The 19,024-nt window shown below is 40.1% G+C and overlaps 1 protein-coding gene and 1 long non-coding RNA gene across 2 annotated transcripts in view; one reads left to right on the top strand and one right to left on the bottom strand.

Annotated features, from left to right (window-relative positions):
- LOC127655585 (kinesin light chain 2-like) overlaps nucleotides 1-19,024 on the top strand; it is a 34,607-nt gene that overhangs the window by 11,838 nt on the left and 3,745 nt on the right. Inside the window, exons 3-14 of the mRNA XM_052143482.1 lie at nucleotides 15-315; nucleotides 870-1,086; nucleotides 2,743-2,932; nucleotides 4,118-4,290; nucleotides 5,434-5,506; nucleotides 8,051-8,150; nucleotides 9,859-9,908; nucleotides 10,210-10,277; nucleotides 10,445-10,553; nucleotides 16,782-16,919; nucleotides 17,559-17,683; nucleotides 17,834-17,891. Coding sequence (XP_051999442.1) covers nucleotides 15-315; nucleotides 870-1,086; nucleotides 2,743-2,932; nucleotides 4,118-4,290; nucleotides 5,434-5,506; nucleotides 8,051-8,150; nucleotides 9,859-9,908; nucleotides 10,210-10,277; nucleotides 10,445-10,553; nucleotides 16,782-16,919; nucleotides 17,559-17,683; nucleotides 17,834-17,891 — 1,602 coding nt within the window. The remainder of the gene's footprint in view (nucleotides 1-14; nucleotides 316-869; nucleotides 1,087-2,742; nucleotides 2,933-4,117; nucleotides 4,291-5,433; nucleotides 5,507-8,050; nucleotides 8,151-9,858; nucleotides 9,909-10,209; nucleotides 10,278-10,444; nucleotides 10,554-16,781; nucleotides 16,920-17,558; nucleotides 17,684-17,833; nucleotides 17,892-19,024) is intronic.
- LOC127658184 (uncharacterized) lies at nucleotides 14,205-14,957 on the bottom strand. Its single transcript, XR_007972368.1, has 3 exons — nucleotides 14,943-14,957; nucleotides 14,547-14,834; nucleotides 14,205-14,414 (listed from the first exon to the last, which is right to left on the bottom strand). It is a non-coding gene; the product is annotated as an uncharacterized LOC127658184 (long non-coding RNA).

A 19,024-nucleotide genomic window follows, 5' to 3' on the forward strand; every position in this document is an offset into this window, starting at 1 on the left:
TTAACTTTTCTCAGGTGATCATCGCTCTGTCTGGTCATCTGAGCTCTGTGGAGTCTGAAAAACAGAAGTTGCGTGCACAGGTTCGACGACTCTGTCAAGAGAACCAGTGGCTGCGGGACGAGTTGGCCAGCACGCAGCACAAGCTGCAGAAGAGTGAGCAGAGCGTCGCACAGCTAGAGGAGGAAAAGAAACATCTGGAGTTCATGAATCAGATCCGCAAGCTAGATGAGGACACCTCCCCCTCGGAGGAGAAACATGGAGAGAAGAAGGACAATCTCGACGATCTGTTTCCGAATGATGATGACCAGGTGCCAGGTGAGAGACAGATGCATAACATATCAAAACATTAAAAAATATATTATTAGTTATCTGTTAATATATTTGTGTGCTCTTCATGTGGCATGAAAGCAATCACATAGAAAAAATAAAGGCTTTGTTCCAAACCCTAGTAAGCTACCAAGACAGAATTTGTAGATATTGGTGTGCACTTGTAGAGTTGGAACAAGTAAAAACAGCAAGTTATAAAAAAGTGTTTCTAGTCAGGCTTAAGTTTACTTTCTCATCACCAGTGTAAAAGTACATATTTGTAGTGCATAGAAGTATGCAGAATAAGGAAGCAGCCATTCATCCTAGATGATTAACAAAGCAAAGGAAAATATCAATAATATTGCAGAAAAGTAAAAAGAAATAGTGCCATCTTCTTAAAAATGCTCATGTGAGGAGTGATATTTGTTTTGTGCGCATTGGTGACCGAGTTAACGGAGATGCTGCCTACAAAAAGCGTGTTACCTCACTTTGGAACAGATTCCAATAGCCATGTTATGGTCGCCCCTGACCTTTGACATTTAACCTTAATCCTACCACTCCAGCTCGGCCCAGCGGTGAAGTGGCAGCACAGCAGGGAGGGTACGAGATCCCAGCACGCCTCCGAACTCTCCACAACCTGGTGATCCAGTATGCCTCTCAGGGCCGGTATGAGGTGGCTGTGCCTCTCTGCAAACAGGCCCTGGAAGACCTGGAGAAAACTTCCGGACATGACCATCCAGATGTGGCCACCATGCTCAATATCCTCGCCTTGGTGTACAGGTTAGAGAATACTTCTTGAAAGACACAGTAAAAAGATTCAATGGGAAACAAAATGGGTTTGCTTTGGTTGCATTACGTCTCACTGGTTTTCAGTGCCTTATTCCCTAAAGGCTGCATTATAGGACACTGTAAAGTAAAACGTAGTTTAAACTTTGAAAGAAACGTCTCGATATTCCTGCATTTTATTGTGCTCGGTCCAGCTGTATTTGAGCACAGTAGGGTCAAATGGGTCATTTGTTGCCCATCTTGGCTACTCCCATTAGTTTGTTGTAAGGCTGCACTGGTTGCCTTACTTTTCTGGATTTGAAAAAAACATCAAGGCAGTACTTCAAGCTTGAATGGCTCTAATAGCAAGAAAATTGTCTAATCCAGCCTGATGATCCTACGGTAGCTGCATAGATCACAGCCTACCTGGTAGACGTTCTTTGTTGGATGAAAGAACTCCAACTCAACCTAGCAAAGATGGAGATTTAAGTTAGCAGTTTAGCGTAACTGTACCATTCAACTAGACTCATCAACAAAAACACCATCCAGGACAGCCAGAAATCTTGGTGGTGTTTTTGACAATCAGTTGAATTTCACCGACCACATTGCAGGAACAGCCCGATCATGCATATATGCTGTATAGCATTGGGAATATTAGACATTTCCCATCTGAGCATGCAACACAACTCCTTGTCCAGGCTCTTGTTATATCTAGACTGGACTATTGCAATGCTCTTCTGGTAGGACTTCCTGCATATTCAGTCAAAACTCAGAAATTTATCCAGATCTCGCCGGCATGATTGGTCTTCAACGAGCCTAAGTGAGCGCATGTCACGCCTCTCTTCATTGAACTGCACTGGTTGACAATGGTTGCTCACATCAAGTTCAAGGCATTGATGCTCGCACACAGAACAACCACTAGCTCTGCACCCCCCCTATCTTTACTCGCTACTTCAAGTCTGTGTGTCCTCCAGAAGCTTAGGATCAGTTGGTGAGCAGCACCTCATGGTGAAATTTCACTGGGGTACAAATACACTTTCATGGACTTGTGCTTCTCTGAGCAATTAGTAATTTGTTGTTACAGCACTTCTCTTCGCTTCTGTTTTATTCTTAATTTTAAGTCTCTTTGGTTAAAAGCATTTGCTAAATATTTACATGTAAATGTAAATTCCTTCTTACGCATTATTGTGTTATTTTTCATATAATTAATTGCACTGAATTAACCATTAAATAACAAATAACTTTTAGTTTTAAATTTATGCAATTGGCAGATGCTCTTATACCAATGTGAATACAGTGCATTTGGGATATACATTTTATCAGTCCGTGCTTTCCCTGGGAATTGAATCCATGCCTTGGCGTTGCAAGCACCATGGACTACCAGTTGAGCTATGTTTTTTGGGACATGTTACTTACATTTTTTGCTGGGCATTCTTCTAATATACTGTGGTATTCTGTGAAGTACCAGAGGAGTACCATGTAAATACCAGGGACCATAAATATGGTAATCATTCTGTATCATGGTATATCTCAAAGTACAGTGATATTACCAGCTGATAACATCACTATATGCCGGTACCCCCACAGTGCTTTTTTGTATTGAATAGCAGCTGAAATGTGCTTGTGCTCTTCTCCCATAAAGTGGACTGAAATTTCTGTACTTTCTTGCAGGGATCAGAATAAATATAAAGAGGCAGCTCACCTATTGAATGACGCTCTGGCCATCAGAGAGAAGACTCTAGGTAAAGATCATCCTGCCGTGGCGGCCACGCTCAATAACCTTGCTGTGCTGTACGGCAAACGCGGTAAACACAAGGAGGCGGAGCCGCTGTGCAAGCGAGCGCTGGAGATTAGAGAGAAGGTTTGCTGGCCCCACACATCAAGCACACTTTAAAAGAAGTGACTTTACATTAATTCATAGTATATGGGTGAATCTTGCAAATCTTCTCAAAAACATGTACAGATCATATTCATATAACACTTCAAAATCATATTGAGAAATCAAATATATATGAAACATTACCCCCTTCCAACCACATTTCATTCATAATACTGTATTGCAGTGCCGGTTGAGAGTTTAAAGATCAAACCAATAAAATGTTTTATTTTATGATTTTTGCTGGTAATGCTCCCATACTCAAATTGTCTCCTTCCCCCTGATATCGTTAAAATAGTCTCTCTATCTAGCAATGTGATATAATGTTTCTGATCAGCAATCCAACACTTCTCGATATAGAAAATTAATGTAACAAATCATGCAGTGCCATCTACAGACAATCATTTATTGATGCAAGCATTTATAATCTCATTGCATTTACAGTAACATTTACTCAGCTAATATGTACTTGTAGAGGAACTCTTCCACTGCTTCATCGAACCAAATTTGTATAAGATCCTGTCATTCAATATTTCATGTCTTTTTAGATCCTCCAATAAATGATAAAAAGGGAATACATATTTTTCATTTAAAGGCATCTAAGTAATGTTTGTTAGTAGTAAATTGATAAAAACAACTGTTAATTTAATAATATTTGTTGGTACAATAATTTTGAATACATTTTTGAGGCTCGGCTTCCCTTACCTCCCATGGGCTGCCACTGCAGTAATGATAATTTTTTTATATTATTTAAAATGTAAAGTATTTATATATCATGGTTGTATTTTCTGTACTGCCTTTAAGTCATACTTTTATTGATAATCATAAAATGGATTTAAATAATACAATACAGTACAAAATAGTATATCAGTACTGAGAATCATCATTTAGAATAATGGGTTATTAAAAAAAAATCAAATACTCTCATGATGCACGATGATAATGAGGATATGAAGGGAAATGTGCTTAATTGTCATGATGTTAATAATGTCACAAATATTGCAATATCTAAAATAGGATTCATTTTCTTTCTAACAAAAACTATTTTGGGGTGTCATGAGACCTAGATTTGAGGTTTTACTTGAGATTTTCTCATATGATCTATTGGGTCAGACAGTATTTTATATATAATATGTGTTTTTGTGTGGGTGTGTGTGTGTGATGTTGCAGGTCTTGGGTAAATTCCACCCTGATGTGGCGAAGCAGCTGAATAATCTGGCTCTGTTGTGCCAGAATCAGGGAAAGTATGAGGAAGTGGAATATTATTACCGCAGGGCCCTCGAGATTTATGAGAACAAACTGGGTGCTGATGACCCCAATGTGGCCAAGACAAAAACAACCTGGTAAGGGAGATGAACTCACTTCTTTTACTGGTCTGAACAACCAATGAATGAACAACTCATTTGTGAATATCACTATAGTTTTAAGGTTTGTTTTGTATTTGGTGCATGTATTAAGGTGGTGCCAGTGGTCTAGTCTTGCTATTCGTGACTGTAAGAGCATGTTAATACTGAGATATTTTAAATAGACAATAGAGATATGTTTTCACAAATTAGGTTCATACAACAGTAATTTTTTTTTTATTTTATCATTTAGCGAAAAGCAGTCGGTGGGAAACATACCTTGATTGTTTTAAATGAATTATGGTATTTTATTACCAGCATTCAACATTTTAAATCTACCACTAACCACTAAATCTCTAGTGGTTGAATGGATTAAATGGTGGTTTCTCTGTCTGAAAAACAAAAAAACAAACCTTTTAAGGCAGTTCTAAGCAATTACATAAATATACATTTTCTTTTAGTCAAATGAGGAACATAAGTAATTTGTCATTCAAAAGTCAACAATATCTGTAGTATCGCACTGCCAAATTCAAAGAGTAGTAAATAACTGGCATTATTAATAAGTGCAATTATTTTGGGTTAGTTAAGTGCTCATGAAAGAGATGTGTAATCAGCTCTTTCTTAAATGTTGAGATGGTTAAAGCAGATCGGGTGGAGGTTGGATGTGTATTCCATCACGGAGGAACATAGAAAGTGAATGATTGTGAAATGGATTTTGTGCCTTGTTGTGATTTGACCACCAGGTGCCGCTTGTTCATTGAGGGGACGGGACATAGACCTGGAGGAGTGAGTTGAAGTATGAAGGTGCTGTTCAATTGGCTAATTGCCCTAGCTGGAAGGCCCGCCAACAGATCATTGTAGTAGTCCAGTCTTGAAATGACAAAAACTTGGACCAGGTGCTGCACAGCATATTCAGACAGGAAAGGTCTGTTTTTCCTGATGTTATAAAGCGTGAACCTGCAAGACCAGTTTTGACTAGATGTGGAGAGTGAAGTTAACCCAGTCATTAAACACCACTCCCAGGTTCTGCGCTGTCCTGGTTGGCATTAGTGTAGTTAAACAAAGATTAATGGTGAGGTTGTTCTCCACAGATGGGTTGGCTGGGATCACAAGGAGTTCTATCTTGGCATGGTTGAGTTGAAGGTCCAGGCCAAGATACCGAAAGGCAGGCAGAGATATGAGCGGAGTCTGTGGGGTCGTCAGGCTGGCACGACAGGTAGAGCTGCATATCTTCTGCATCGCAGTGGTAGGAAAAGCCATGTGCCCTTATAATCAGTAAGGGCATGTAACGTAGTGTTGAACAAGAAGAGGAGGGGTCCAAGCACTGATCCCTGAGGAACACCAGCGTGACGAACACGTCTCCTCTACAGGAATCCTTGTAGGCATGTGATGGCCTGTTATTTACAAATTAAGCCAACCAAGTGCAATTCCTGTTATACCCAGGTTGGAGAGGGTGGACAGGAGGATCTGGTGGTTCATTGATTCAAAAGCAGCAGTCAGGTCAATGAGGATGCCACAGATGATTTGGAGTTATCTCTCACCAGTCGCAGGATTTCAGTTTTTTTTTAAGCCAGACTGATTTCTATTGAGTAGGTTGTTCTATTAAAGCTCCCTCTCCTAATCCCCAAACACACCCCCATGACCCTCAACAGGGGAGACAACTGGTTAAACGCAACCCTTTCAAGAGTTTTAGCCAGGGAAAGTAGGAGAAATGTTTAAATGTTTTGGGAAGGTTTCCAGTTGTAAGAGATTAGTTGAAAGAAGTATGTCAGTGCTGGTAAGGTTAATAGAGAGATCTTGCAGAAGATGGTTGGGACAAGGGGACAATTGGTAGGATGGTTGGAAACATTTTGTAAACTTCAATCTCTGAAAGAGGAAGAAATTTGGAGGGCAGAGGGTAGGCTGTTGGTAGAAAGTAGATGTGGGTGTGTGATGTAGAGATCTGGCTCCTGAAAGTCACCACCTTGTTAGTGAAAAAAGTGACAATGTTATCAGCAGTCAGGGAGGATAGAGAAGAGAAAGTTGAAAATAGTTGGCAGGAATCTTTAGATTTACTGGTCTTATTATGGTAATGGGCAACCTTAGCAGTAGAAACACTTGAGGAGTAAGAGTAGAAAAGAGTTTGATACTTGCTCAGGTCAGCAGGGCCTTTTGACTTGTACCACTTCCTCTCCAGATCCCTGAGCTTATAATGGTGGTTACGAAGTGTCACTGAGAGCCAGGGGTGGAGGTAAGTGGACGGAAACTTTCAAGACAAGAAGTTAATGTTGAACAAAGAGCATTTGTAGCTTCATTTACATCAAGTGAAGAGAAGTGGTTAGTGGAGGGAAGGGATGCAGAGATCATAGAAGAGAAGTGAGTGGTTGCAAGAGAACAGGTCAGAAGAGCAAGAAAGTCTGCCACTCGAGGTTCGTTCAGGTGGACGTTGAAGTTCCCAAGGACCACCAATGGAGTGTTATCCTGAGTAAATAAGGACAGCAGCACATCTAGCTCTCCGATGAAGTTGCCTAGTTTACCTGGAGGATGATGGATGTGAATTTTAGCAGGATTAATGGCAGTAATTGCATGATATTCAAAAGGTGTTATTGCAGAGAGATGAGAGAGTGGCGAATTTCCATGAGATGGAACTACCAAATCATTTGCTCCATCCCACCCAGTCAGATGAGGGGTGTGGGTGAAAGTGAAGTTGGTAGAGAGGGCTGAGGGAGTCACAGTAATTTTCGCATAGAGTGAACAACAGGAATATCCTGAAAGTTCCTTTTACAACCATGACAAGCTAATCGAAAAAGTATAAGAAACAAAAAGAAGAGGGAATACTAAGCATAGTGGATGGCATATTGTCAGTGTCCTTGCTCGAGCATGTAGACTTGCGGAAATGCACACGAGGGCTGCCGCTTCAGTTTTAATCAATAATTAAGTGCTAATTGCTACACAGCTGAGTCCACCCCTTATATTAGCAACTCAAAGTCTAAAAGTGACTAAAACTCCAACAGAATTGCTTTAAACTAGCCACTAATTGACAAAGCCTACCTTAACAGTCAGTGAAGTGCTGTTCAATCTCCTTGCTATTAATATCACTAGTCCAGTACAACCGAAAAAGCTACTGTTTACTCTGACAGAAAAATGCTTCTTCTGTAGTCAACAGCAATGAAGGTATTTTATATTTCTAAACAATGCTGAGTTCACCCATTTATTTAGCAACTCAAAGTCTAAAAGTGACTAAGTCTATAGTGACTGAAACTAGAATTGCTCTAAACTAGCCACTAATTGACAAAGCTTTTTAATTAACAGTCAGTGAAGTGCAGTTCAGTCATGAATATAACAAAGAAATCATCACATAAATATTCAGTTCATAACATAATTCAATCATAGTTTAATCATATAAAAATTATTGGGATGTATATTTCAAAAGACATTTTTCAAGAAATGGCCAACCAATTTGTTTTAGCGGTGTCGTTCAGCCCTTTACATTAATTGCCATCCATTTTCGAGCAGAAAAAATCAGATCTTCCTGTTTGTGTTGTCAATGTACCTTGGGCTTGAGCTCTGAATGTCTCTTATTCATGTATTTATGTGTGAAAGTAAATACTCAAGGTCAATAAAGACCTTTATCTTTTGTCTAGGTGAAACTACAGATACAGTCAGCAAAGAATAAGCCCTCTGAGAATTTTTATATGTAACATAAACCTTTGGCTAAAGATCTGAAAACCATTGAGTATTGTCTGTCGGAAGCTCATTAGTCATGTTCATTCTTCCACAGGCAACGTGTTATCTGAAACAGGGCAAGTTCAAAGACGCGGAAACGCTTTACAAGGAGATTCTGACCCATGCACATGAGAAGGAGTTTGGATCAGTCAACAGTATGTGCTCTTAAATTTTTAAATGAATGTGTTTTAAAAAAGATATTTAAATGTTGCCATAATACCACATTGATAGAGAATTTTTTATGATAATAAACAGATCGGTACTACGAATGTGACTTTACACCCGGAACTATATGATTTATTATTTATTTTTAGTTAATTACAAAATGCATTCCCCTACAATTACATATATTTGTTGGGTTACATGTAATTAAAAATCATTTATAAAGCTGTATATGTAAATCAGGGTTGTCCAGAATAAAAAATTGTTTGATATTCAAGCAAATTGAATGATGTTTATATTGCGTTCGTTGCTTTATATACGCTAAATATGCATTTCATGTGAAATGTGTATCTCCACGAGGGTGAATGAAGACTTGAATATTGAAGTTTTCCGCCTGTGTGTTGCTTGATGTAATGCAGAACATACCAACTGTACTGGTGATCCACTCTGCATTATCCTTTTCTATCTCTGGAGCATACATGTGCGCACTCGTCAACCAGGCTTCCATCGATATGTGCACTTCAGTTATGGGAGAGATCAGAGCAGATTGCTTGTGCGAGTCAATCGAACTTCCCTCGATATCATGCCACATTCAGACCACAAAACTTATGCAACCCATTTACAACTGTAGCAGTTGTAGTTTATAAAGGTGAGGTTTTAAATGGGTTACATTTACCTTTGCACGGCAAAATTCCACGGGCGAAGAAGGCCTAGGCAGATGTTGAGTGTGTGTGGAACAAGCAAATAACTTACTACCAAGCAGCCTCTTTTTAAAGCTGCACTTTATACTGTGGGAGAGTGAATTTAAAAAGAAACTTGCTGTTAAAATGCTATGCTTGTGTAGCTGTGTACGAAGCACCGCCCACACAGAGGTCACTGCCAAACCAAGCAACTTCCTGTTGGTCAACACGGTGAATTCGCCTGGCAAAGTTCACCAAACTTGAACCCCAGGCAAAATCCGCAAGTGAAAATGGTCCACTTTGTGAAATTCAGGATCGCCTGGATTTCCATTGAGAAAGCTGTATTTTGCCCACAGACTTTCACCATGCTAAATGTAATGACGTCTTATGGCCATCCTGAAACTGAAAACTATTGATTTTTGACTGAAAACTATTGATGATGCTGCATCCAAGCCGCTAGGTGTCAGTGTAAGTCCAAGATGACACAAAGACAAAAGTTACTGAGTGCACCTTTAAATATTGATTATTTGCAATTTTGCAAAAAAATACATAAAATAAATTGACAAAATGCATGTGGATGTTCATCAGACACTACCAAAAAAGACCATATTTGACCCAGGGCTTTTCTCTTGTAATTTCACTGAACGTATTCTTTATTTGCATCATGGTTTTTCCAGCAGAGATGGTAAGGTAGAGAGCGAGTGAGGTACATGTGGAGAAGTTTGATGGTCTTTCAGGGGTCATGTGTAATCTCATTTAAAATCATGCACACAGGACTATTAATCACTCTGTTGTGACATCACAACCCTTTAAGCCAATCAGACTCTTACAGGATTAAGGCAAACGTCCAAATGCAGTTTCCAAGAGCTTCTTCAAACTCATTACGATAAAAGCCAAGTCACTACCTGATACCATGTAGTGAAATGCTAGAAATGCACAGCCTCTAGTGCAAATAGTAACACATTTAGAATTAATCACAGCTACAATGCCAAAGCAATACTGTTTTGCTTTTTCTTTTCAGATGACAACAAGCCAATATGGATGCATGCAGAGGAAAGAGAAGAAAGCAAGGTATTATTAGTTGTATCTGGATCTCCAGTAAAATCCACTGATTGCAGGAAAAGTCTATTCTTCCAAGGCAGCAAAAAAATTGTTAAACAGACAACAGCATCTGCAGCGACGAGGCCAATATGACTTCATTAATGACAGTTACATTTTGAATGATTGACATCTGTGTTAGTCAGTGGGAGATTTTAATTTTTTTTTATATTGGTAACACTTCCAAATGTTCCATTTGTTAACAACATTACTTAACGTGAAATCAAAATTGATTGTGGATCAGTTTAATAGAGAAAGTGATGGTCATTTCCAGGGCAGGAGGAAGGACTCGGTCCCTTACGGAGAGTATGGCAGCTGGTACAAAGCCTGCAAAGTGGACAGGTGAGTGCCGGATTCTGGGTGTCAGAGAATGAAGGAGTCAATGTTTCATTCTTGTTAGTGGAGTTATTCTTCTGTAGGCATAGTTTTTTAAATGGCAGATGATGTGCTGTGTTCGTATGTTGATTGGTTAAAACTCTCTTGACATTTCTCTTTGCTGCTCTGTGTAGCCCCACTGTTAATACCACATTGAAGAGCCTAGGAGGGCTGTACCGCAGACAGGGCAAACTAGAGGCAGCGGAAACACTTGAGGAGTGTGCATCTAAGACTCGCAAACAGGTGACACACACACACACACACACACACACTGATTTCCTATCTGACGGTTTGACCTATAAAATTACAGATCAGAGTCATTTAGAAAATCCCCCACTGTCTCCTTTTATAATAACATCTCTTTCATTCTCATTTGATCTTTTTCTCTCTGAAAAGTGGAAGGTACAGTTGAACATGTGATGTGACATATTTTGAAAATATTCTAGGAAATGAACGTTGAGAAATTGCATAAAAACAAAGAAATATAGTAGATGGAACTGGATACAGATATAACGTATTGGAAGTGGGAGCAGACTTAGAAATAAGGATTTTAAACATCCATTCTGGCAGGAATATGCTTGGAAATTGAATATGAGATGTTCAATGCTAAAGTGTGAAAACATACTTGGATGAGGTACTGTAAATATTGTATTCTGTGTTGTAATAACTAGTAAAATCTACAAAAAATGGCTTTTATTTCCATCAAATAGTTAAACTACGACTAGCACACTAAAGGCCAATGTTTACTTTGAGTGTCCACGTTGCAGATCACTCCTCACACAGTTTATGTGATGCAAATTGCATCATCAGCACAGCTGCGTGGCATGACTGCGAGCTGCCTAGATTTTATTGACCCGCACATGCGGTCCTCGGCTGTGTGCATCGCTGACGCATTTGCCTGCTATTGACTACTAAAAAGAGTATCACAAAGTTGTCGTGGGCATGCGTCAAACGTCATGCGCATTCGTATTCGCTTGCGGTCATAAGAGTATACTCCCAAAGGCAACCGGGTCTACCAGGCCGATCCGGAACATGCAAAAACAAAGTATACCTTTGCCTTAAGCCTATATAAATGTGATTAATAGTCAGACATTTGCTATCTCTGAAATCACTCAGTCGTTTGTTCGTTCATTTATTGTTCCGTAGAAAGTAGATTGTGCACTATAAAAGCAATAAGTAGCTGTTTCAGACTGTTCTGAAGGACATAAACCACATTAAAGCTAAAAGCCTGACTGAGCAAAACCATGCGGCAATCATGAAAGATTAAATAATGTTATTTTGCCTGGCCTTTTATCTTGTGTCTCAAGCGAAGTGGCAGAATTCTTGTGAATGAATGATTGTTTAATTTTCTACACATTGAAAATCGTAAGTACATTTACATTTACATTTATTCATTTGGCAGACGCTTTTATCCAAAGCGACTTACAAAAGAGGAAGAACATCAGCAAATCATCTTAGGGAGACAGTGGTACAAAAAGTGCCATATTACAAAGTTTCACTATCATCATAATAGTATACAAAACAGATTTAAGTGCAACAAGAAATGTGTGTGTATATATATATATATATATATATATATATATATATATATATATATATATATATATATATATATATATATATATATATATATATATAATTTTTTTTTTTTTTTATTGACCGGTTAAGTGCTTTTGGAAAAGATGTGTTCTTAGCCGCTTTTTGAAGATAGAGAGTGAGTTAGCTTCCCGGATTGAGTTGGGAAGGTCATTCCACCACCGTGGTATGATGAAACTGAAAGTCCGGGAAAGTGTTTTGGTGCCTCTTTGTTTTGGTACGACAAGGCGACGTTCCTTAGCCGACCGCAGGCTTCTGGTGGGAACGTAGCTCTGCATAAATGTTTTTAGGTATGCTGGAGCAGACCCAGTGACTGTTTTATATGCCAGCATCAGGGCCTTGAATTTAAAACGGGCATGAACCGGCAGCCAGTGGAGAGAGACAAAGAGTGGTGTAACATGTGCTCTCTTAGGTTCATTAAAGACCAGACGTGCTGCTGCATTCTGGATCATTTGGAGAGGTCTAATAGCACATGCAGGAAGGCCTGCAATGAGAGCGTTACAGTAGTCCAGTCTAGTTATGACAAGGGACTGAACGAGCAGTTGTGTGGCATGTACAGAGAGGAAGGGTCTTATCTTCCTGATATTGTAGAGTGTAAATCTACAAGATCTTGCAGTTTTTGAAATGTGGTCTGTGAAATGTAGCTCATCATCAATGGTTACCCCTAGATTTCTGACCGCTTTGGAAGGCTGAAACTGTAGTTGGACCCAGCTGCACGGTGATGTTGTGTTCAACAGCCGGGTTGGCTGGAAAGACAAGGAGTTCGGTCTTGGCAGGGTTGAGTTGAAGGTGGTGTTCCTTCATCCAGGCCGAGATGTCTGCCAGACAGGCAGCGATTCGAACGGTCACTGTGGTGTCGCTGGGCTGGAAAGACAAGTAGAGTTAGCGTGTCATCAGCGTAGCAGTGGTAAGAGAAACCATGTGACTGGATGATGGGTCCCAGTGATGTTGTGTATATGGAGAAGAGAAGTGGCCCAAGCACTGATCTCTGAGTTACCCCAGTAAGTAACTTGTGTGGCTTGGATACTTCCCTCTCCATGCTACCTCAAAGGACCTTTCTGAGAGATAAGAGTTGAACCAGTCAAGCACAGTTCCAGTGATACCCAGTTTAGAGAGGGTGGAGAGTAGGATCTGATGGTTGACTGTGTCAAAGGCAGCAGAAAGGTCCAGCAAAATCAGAACGGATGATCTCGATTCAGCTCTCGCCTGTCTCAGCGACTCGATGACAGACAGCAGGGCAGTCTCAGTGGAGTGTCCACTTTTGAAGCCCGACTGATTGTCATCCAGCAGCTTGTTCTGTGAGAGATAGGCGGAGATCTGATTGAAAACTGCCCTTTCAAGTGTTTTTGCCATGAATGGGATGAGAGAGACTGGTCTGTAGTGTTCTATCTGTGTGGGGTTAAGTGCAGGTTTTTTCAGCAGTGGGGTTACTCGAGCCTGCTTAAATGTAGTGGGAAAAGTGCCTGCAAGAAGGGATGTGTTAATTATGTGTGTAAGTGCCGGTAGGATGGACGGAGAGATGGCCTGGAGAAGGTGTGATGGAATGGGGTCAAGGGAACAGGTTGTGGGGTGGTTGGAGAGGAGTTTAGAGACCTCAGTGTCAGTTAAAGGAGAGAACATAGGGAAAGAAGGGTTGCATACAGGAGCCAGGTGTTTGACAGGGTGTGGTGCTGTGAATGTATTGCTGATGGCTGTAACCTTATCAGTAAAAAATGTGGCGAATATATCTGCTGTCAGTGATGTGTCAGGTGGTGGAGGGGGAGGGCAGAGAAGTGTGTTAAATGTTCTAAACAAGCTACGAGTGTCTGTGGTGCTGTTGATCTTGGTCTGGTAATATGAAGTTTTTGCAGTTTTAACGTTATTTGAAAAAGTTGCGAGCAGAAGCTGATATTTACCTAGATCAGCTGGATCTTTAGATTTCCGCCATCTCCTCTCAGCTGCCCTGAGATCAGTCCGATGTTCACGAAGGACGTCAGACAGCCAGGGGCTGCGTGGTGTAGTCCGTGCTAGTCTAGAGGAGAGAGGACAGATGTTGTCTAGACAGGTTGTTAAAGTAGAGCTAAGTGTGTCTGTGGCAGTGTTCACATCAAGCATGGAAAATACATTTATTGTGGGAAGAGAGGCAGAGACATCAGTGGAAAGGCGAGAGGGTGAGAGGGAACGGAGGTTACGGCTGAAAGGAAACCAAAGGTGGGGTCGGTTTTACAATGGATGGGAGAATCATGTTGAATTGAACAAAGTAGTGATCAGAAACATGTATAGGTGTAACAAGAATATTAGAGGTGGTACAGTTACGTGTAAAAATGAGGTCCAGCTGGTTGCCCGACCTGTGAGTTGCTGTGGTGTGTAGTCTTTCCAAGTCAAATGAGGCCAGAAGAGTATTCAGTTCAATGGCCTGGGGTTTGTCCTGGTGTATGTTGAAATCACCAAGAACCACAAGTGGCCTGCCATCCTCTGGCAAGGAGGACAGCAGGACATCCAATTCCTCAAGAAAGCTTGTCAGCTGACCTGGGGGCTGATAGATGACAACAACATGTAATTTTGTGGGTTGCATTGTAGTAATGGCATGGAATTCAAAAGATGTATTGTTACATAGTGAAGCATGTGGTGAAAAAGTCCAGTTATTATGAATGAGCAAACCTGTTCCCCCACCCCTACCAGTATGTCGAGGGGTGTGGGAGAAGGAGAAGTTGTTAGAGAGAGCAGCAGGTGTTGCTGTATCCTCAGGACGTATCCATGTCTCTGTCAGTGCCAGGATGCTGAGGGGTGGACTGCGTGGCTAAAGCTGGAATGAAGGCAGCTTTGTTCACAGCAGACTGGCAGTTCCAGAGTCCCACTGAGAACGAGAGTGGAGCAGGTGTTGAAGTGCAAAGCGGCCGTAGGTTGTGTGGGTTGCGTTTTGTCTTGCATCTGTATCTTGTGAACGGTCTACAACAGATAACAGGGATGTGCTTGAAGGCATGTGTTATTAGTGAACTAGACATGTTAATATGTATGTATAAGTAAAATAATAAAAGAGATAGAATAGAAAAATACTTAAGTGCTTTGGTGAGTGGCGCCTTGTCAGTGTCCTTGCTCGGTGGACTCGCACAGGTAGACTCGCTGGTCTTTACCCAAGTAGGTCTTCACACGAGGAGGGCTTCACACGAGGGCCACCACTTCCGCTGCCGCTTCCGCGTCAGCATTAAGTCCAATAAATAACAACTTTTACGAGCTGTTCAGTGGAAAAAAGCAGCCACGCCTTAATGCTACTTATCACAACAAAGCTAGTCACGTGGTCACCCGAAACCGAAACTCAGGGTTGCGCGGGAACAAAGCGCAACTTCTGTACAGCGCAAATAAATTATGCTGCACTTAGCAATAAATAATACTCTGAAACCAGTGAAGCACTGTTTGCAGACACTAAAACGACGAAAGTTTTACACACACACAGGATAACCAACCCGAAGTCTAAGCAAATCTAGCAACGAATCCTACGTGACAAGTTTAAACAAGTCTAGCAATTCTATCAGCGAATACTATGGGACAAGTCAACACAAATATAGCGCGCACACACACCAAACACACGTCTAAGCGATCCGCGTTCAAGACAGTAAACAAACAGCACCTGATCTAGCAATGAATACCACTATAACAACGTTAAAAACAATGAAATAAACACACTTACATACAACTGCAGACTCCTGTAGATAGATCGCTTCTCCTGTACAAATACTTAAGAGAAGAAACAGCACACATGTACTTATCACACAGCTGCACAATTTGCACATATTTCCGTAGCAACAAACACTGCAGGATGAGTTATGCAAATAAATGTAATAAGAGTAGGAACTTATCAAACCACCTACTATAAAACGTTGGTTGTCTTCATTGATTGATTTATTATACCATGACTATCCGTAATAATAACATGGTTATGCAGAGAGACGGACAATTCAGAAGTAGATTTAAAACATTGAAAGAGAAAAAGCGTCCAAAAGCGTCTGTCTGATGCAGGTGTTCATTGAGGTGTCCTTAGACATGCCCTTATGGTGCGTTCACATACAACTCGAAGCGAGCGAAATCGCTTCATTCGTGAAAAATTCACATGACCCGTTGTCGCGAAAGCCTATCAGCATTGAGATTGTCCGGATGTAACTGACGAATTAGAAGAAATTTGGAAAAGTGGATGAAAAAATGTTTTGGTGTGTGGGCGTACAACGTCATACGCCAACGTCAGGAAGTTGGACTACCTGGTAAGTTCTGAAAATATGTGCATCTACTTAATTCCAGCTATTGGTTGTACTTTACTATGAACCAAGTCGTAGAAGCCTCTCCTCCTGTACTTTTCCTGAAGAGAAGGGGGAATACTCACGTGAACGTGAGTTTAACAAAAATGTATAATCCAGCGGTCAAAACTCGTGCGAGCAATGTGAGGCGAAAATTTTCTTCGCATTGTGTGTGAACGCACCATTAGAATAAATCTCTGATTGACCGATTCAGTTGCAAAATGGATTACTGTGAACTGTTGGCCAATGATATGTTCAATAATATGGAAATAAACAATATATTGCATTCTAAAGCCACTTTTTTTATTGTCTTTTTTTTAATGCTTCACTTTTTCTTTTTTTATTATTATTTTTCTAGTATATATATATACATTTTATTTATAAATATGTAAATATAACTATTTATTATTATTAATTCATCATTATATATTGAATTATTGTTATTTGAGGGGCTTTTTCAGCTATTATTTATGTATGTGATTAATTAATGATTAATTAATAATTAATTGTATAACAAATTTCAATTGAATTGAAATTGAGCCCTAAAAATTACACAATGGCAGTGCAGAACAGAATGTAATGTGTATATATATTCTCTTTCTTTTAGGGTATTGATGCGATTAATCAGAGTAAGGTGGTGGAGTTGCTGAAGGAAGGAGGTGACAGACGTCAGAGCAGGGACGGGGTAAACGGTCCCGGAGGCCCCCGAGGGGACTGTGATGGTGATGAGGCTGAGTGGAGCGGGGTCAGTGTGACCATCACATTAGTCAAATGCTTGAACACCTTGATGTTTTACCACTATGTGGTGTTAAAGGAATTCACCAAAAAAATGTATATTGTGTCATCATTCACTCCTGTCTTTCCAAACCAGTATTACTTTCTTTCGTGTGAAAAAAAAGGTGCATTTTTGAAGAAAATCCTGGCAGTTAATGCAGACTGCATCATCTGCTTCCAAAAAGTACAAAAAAATCATGATAAAAGAAGTTCATACATGTGCACTATGTTCCAAGCCTTTGTCATTCAGAAACTTTGAAATGTGTGTTGAAATGGTCTACAAAAAGCACACGTGTGGCAGAATTCAGCATAATTGATTTGAGAGCAACAATGGAGCCATAAGACATACAGCCTTCTTTTATGATACAATAATGGTGCTTTTTTTTGTCATTTTGGAGCTTGACAATCCCCATTCATTTCCATACAATGAAAGTGAATGGCTGGGATATTCTTTAAATATCACCTGTTGTGTTTCATAGAAAAAAGTAAGTCATACGAGTTTGAAAGTACATGAGGGTGAGTAAATAATGCCATTTTTTGTTTTTGGGTGAACTATTCCTTTAACATAAATTTTGAGCTCTATGTATTTGAGGGGATCTTCTGTGCACAGGATGGGAACGGCAGCCTGCGCAGGAGCGGCTCGTTTGGGAAGATTCGTGAAGCCCTGCGGCGCAGCAGTGAGATGCTGGTGAAGAAACTGCAGGGCAGTGGCCCTCAGGAGCCACGTAACCCCGGGTGAGATTTAAACCACAACACAACAGAGATGGAGGTTATAACCTGTACCTTGTACCTTGTCCAAAGTCTTGAGAACCAAGATATCTCTAAATTGACCCACAAGCCTGTTTCAATAAGATTCTGTTTCATAAGATACTGTTTCTTTTAAAGGATGAAGAGGGCCAGCTCCTTAAATTTCCTCAACAAGAATGCAGAAGAAATATCACAGGTGGGTTTTCACACACACAAGCACACTCTTAAGGCATAATTACACTAAGAATAAATGGAAAAGTCAAGACGATTTGTAACTAGGGATGTGCACGAGTAATCAACTAATTGAGTACTCGTTCTGCACGAGCTAGTTGACTATTAAAAACGCTACTGGAATATCACAATCAAATTTTCCTTTGAGCATTTGCCTGCCGTGGGCAATGCTAAATTACAGTGTGCTTCCCCCGGAATCTCTCACCAAATCTCGCAGTTACAATTGAGTCCACATCAGATATGATGCCGTCTGTGCTTTTGAAAGCAAACTCAAGTGTGGCAATACTTGCATATTTGACTCTTGGCCCTAGAGGTCTGTGCAAAATTTGAAGAAAAATAAATTGCCATAGGGAGGCGCCAACGCATTTTACATGGGTATAAATTGCTGAATATAATGCGTGGTATGTCACACAAACACACCTTAGATATATCATATCATAGATCTCCACTTTCTGAACAATTTTACCTCAAGGACCATTGGTGTCAATCAAATAGCTTGTTAACTATTTGAGATTATTTAAAAAACCTACTTTTGCAAACTAGTCCTATGTTTTAACGTCACCTGTACAGGAAGAATATTTGGACAGCCTAGGTCAATAATCGTAAAAACATATATATACATTTTAATTTGGCATGGCTATCACAGGTTAATTGAAACATATGGGTATGGCCTTGATCACGCAAAAGCCAATAACTCCTATACGAAAAGTCAATAGGTGGCGAGAATGTTTGTGCTCTCACATTTTACATGTGTTAATGGTTGTGTATTCTGCAAAGTATCACACAGAGAGATTTTATTCATATGATATGATGGATCTCATTCTGAACAGCGTAGCCTCTAGAACCATAGGGTTCAATGAAATTGTTTGTTAAATATTTGAGATTATTTAAAAAAAGATGTATTTTTGTGAACTAGTCCTAAGTTTTTAACTCCTGTAGTACAATTCTCTGGACTCCATAGATCAATATTTTAATATATATTGGAATTACTATAATAGGGAAATATAAACATATGGGTGCGGCTCAGTTTACCCCAAAGCCAATAACTCCTAAACAAAGGATCCGATTGGAATCAAACTTGGTATACAAATGAAACGT

This window comes from Xyrauchen texanus, chromosome 2, assembly GCF_025860055.1.
Source record: "Xyrauchen texanus isolate HMW12.3.18 chromosome 2, RBS_HiC_50CHRs, whole genome shotgun sequence".
Taxonomy (NCBI): domain Eukaryota; kingdom Metazoa; phylum Chordata; class Actinopteri; order Cypriniformes; family Catostomidae; genus Xyrauchen; species Xyrauchen texanus.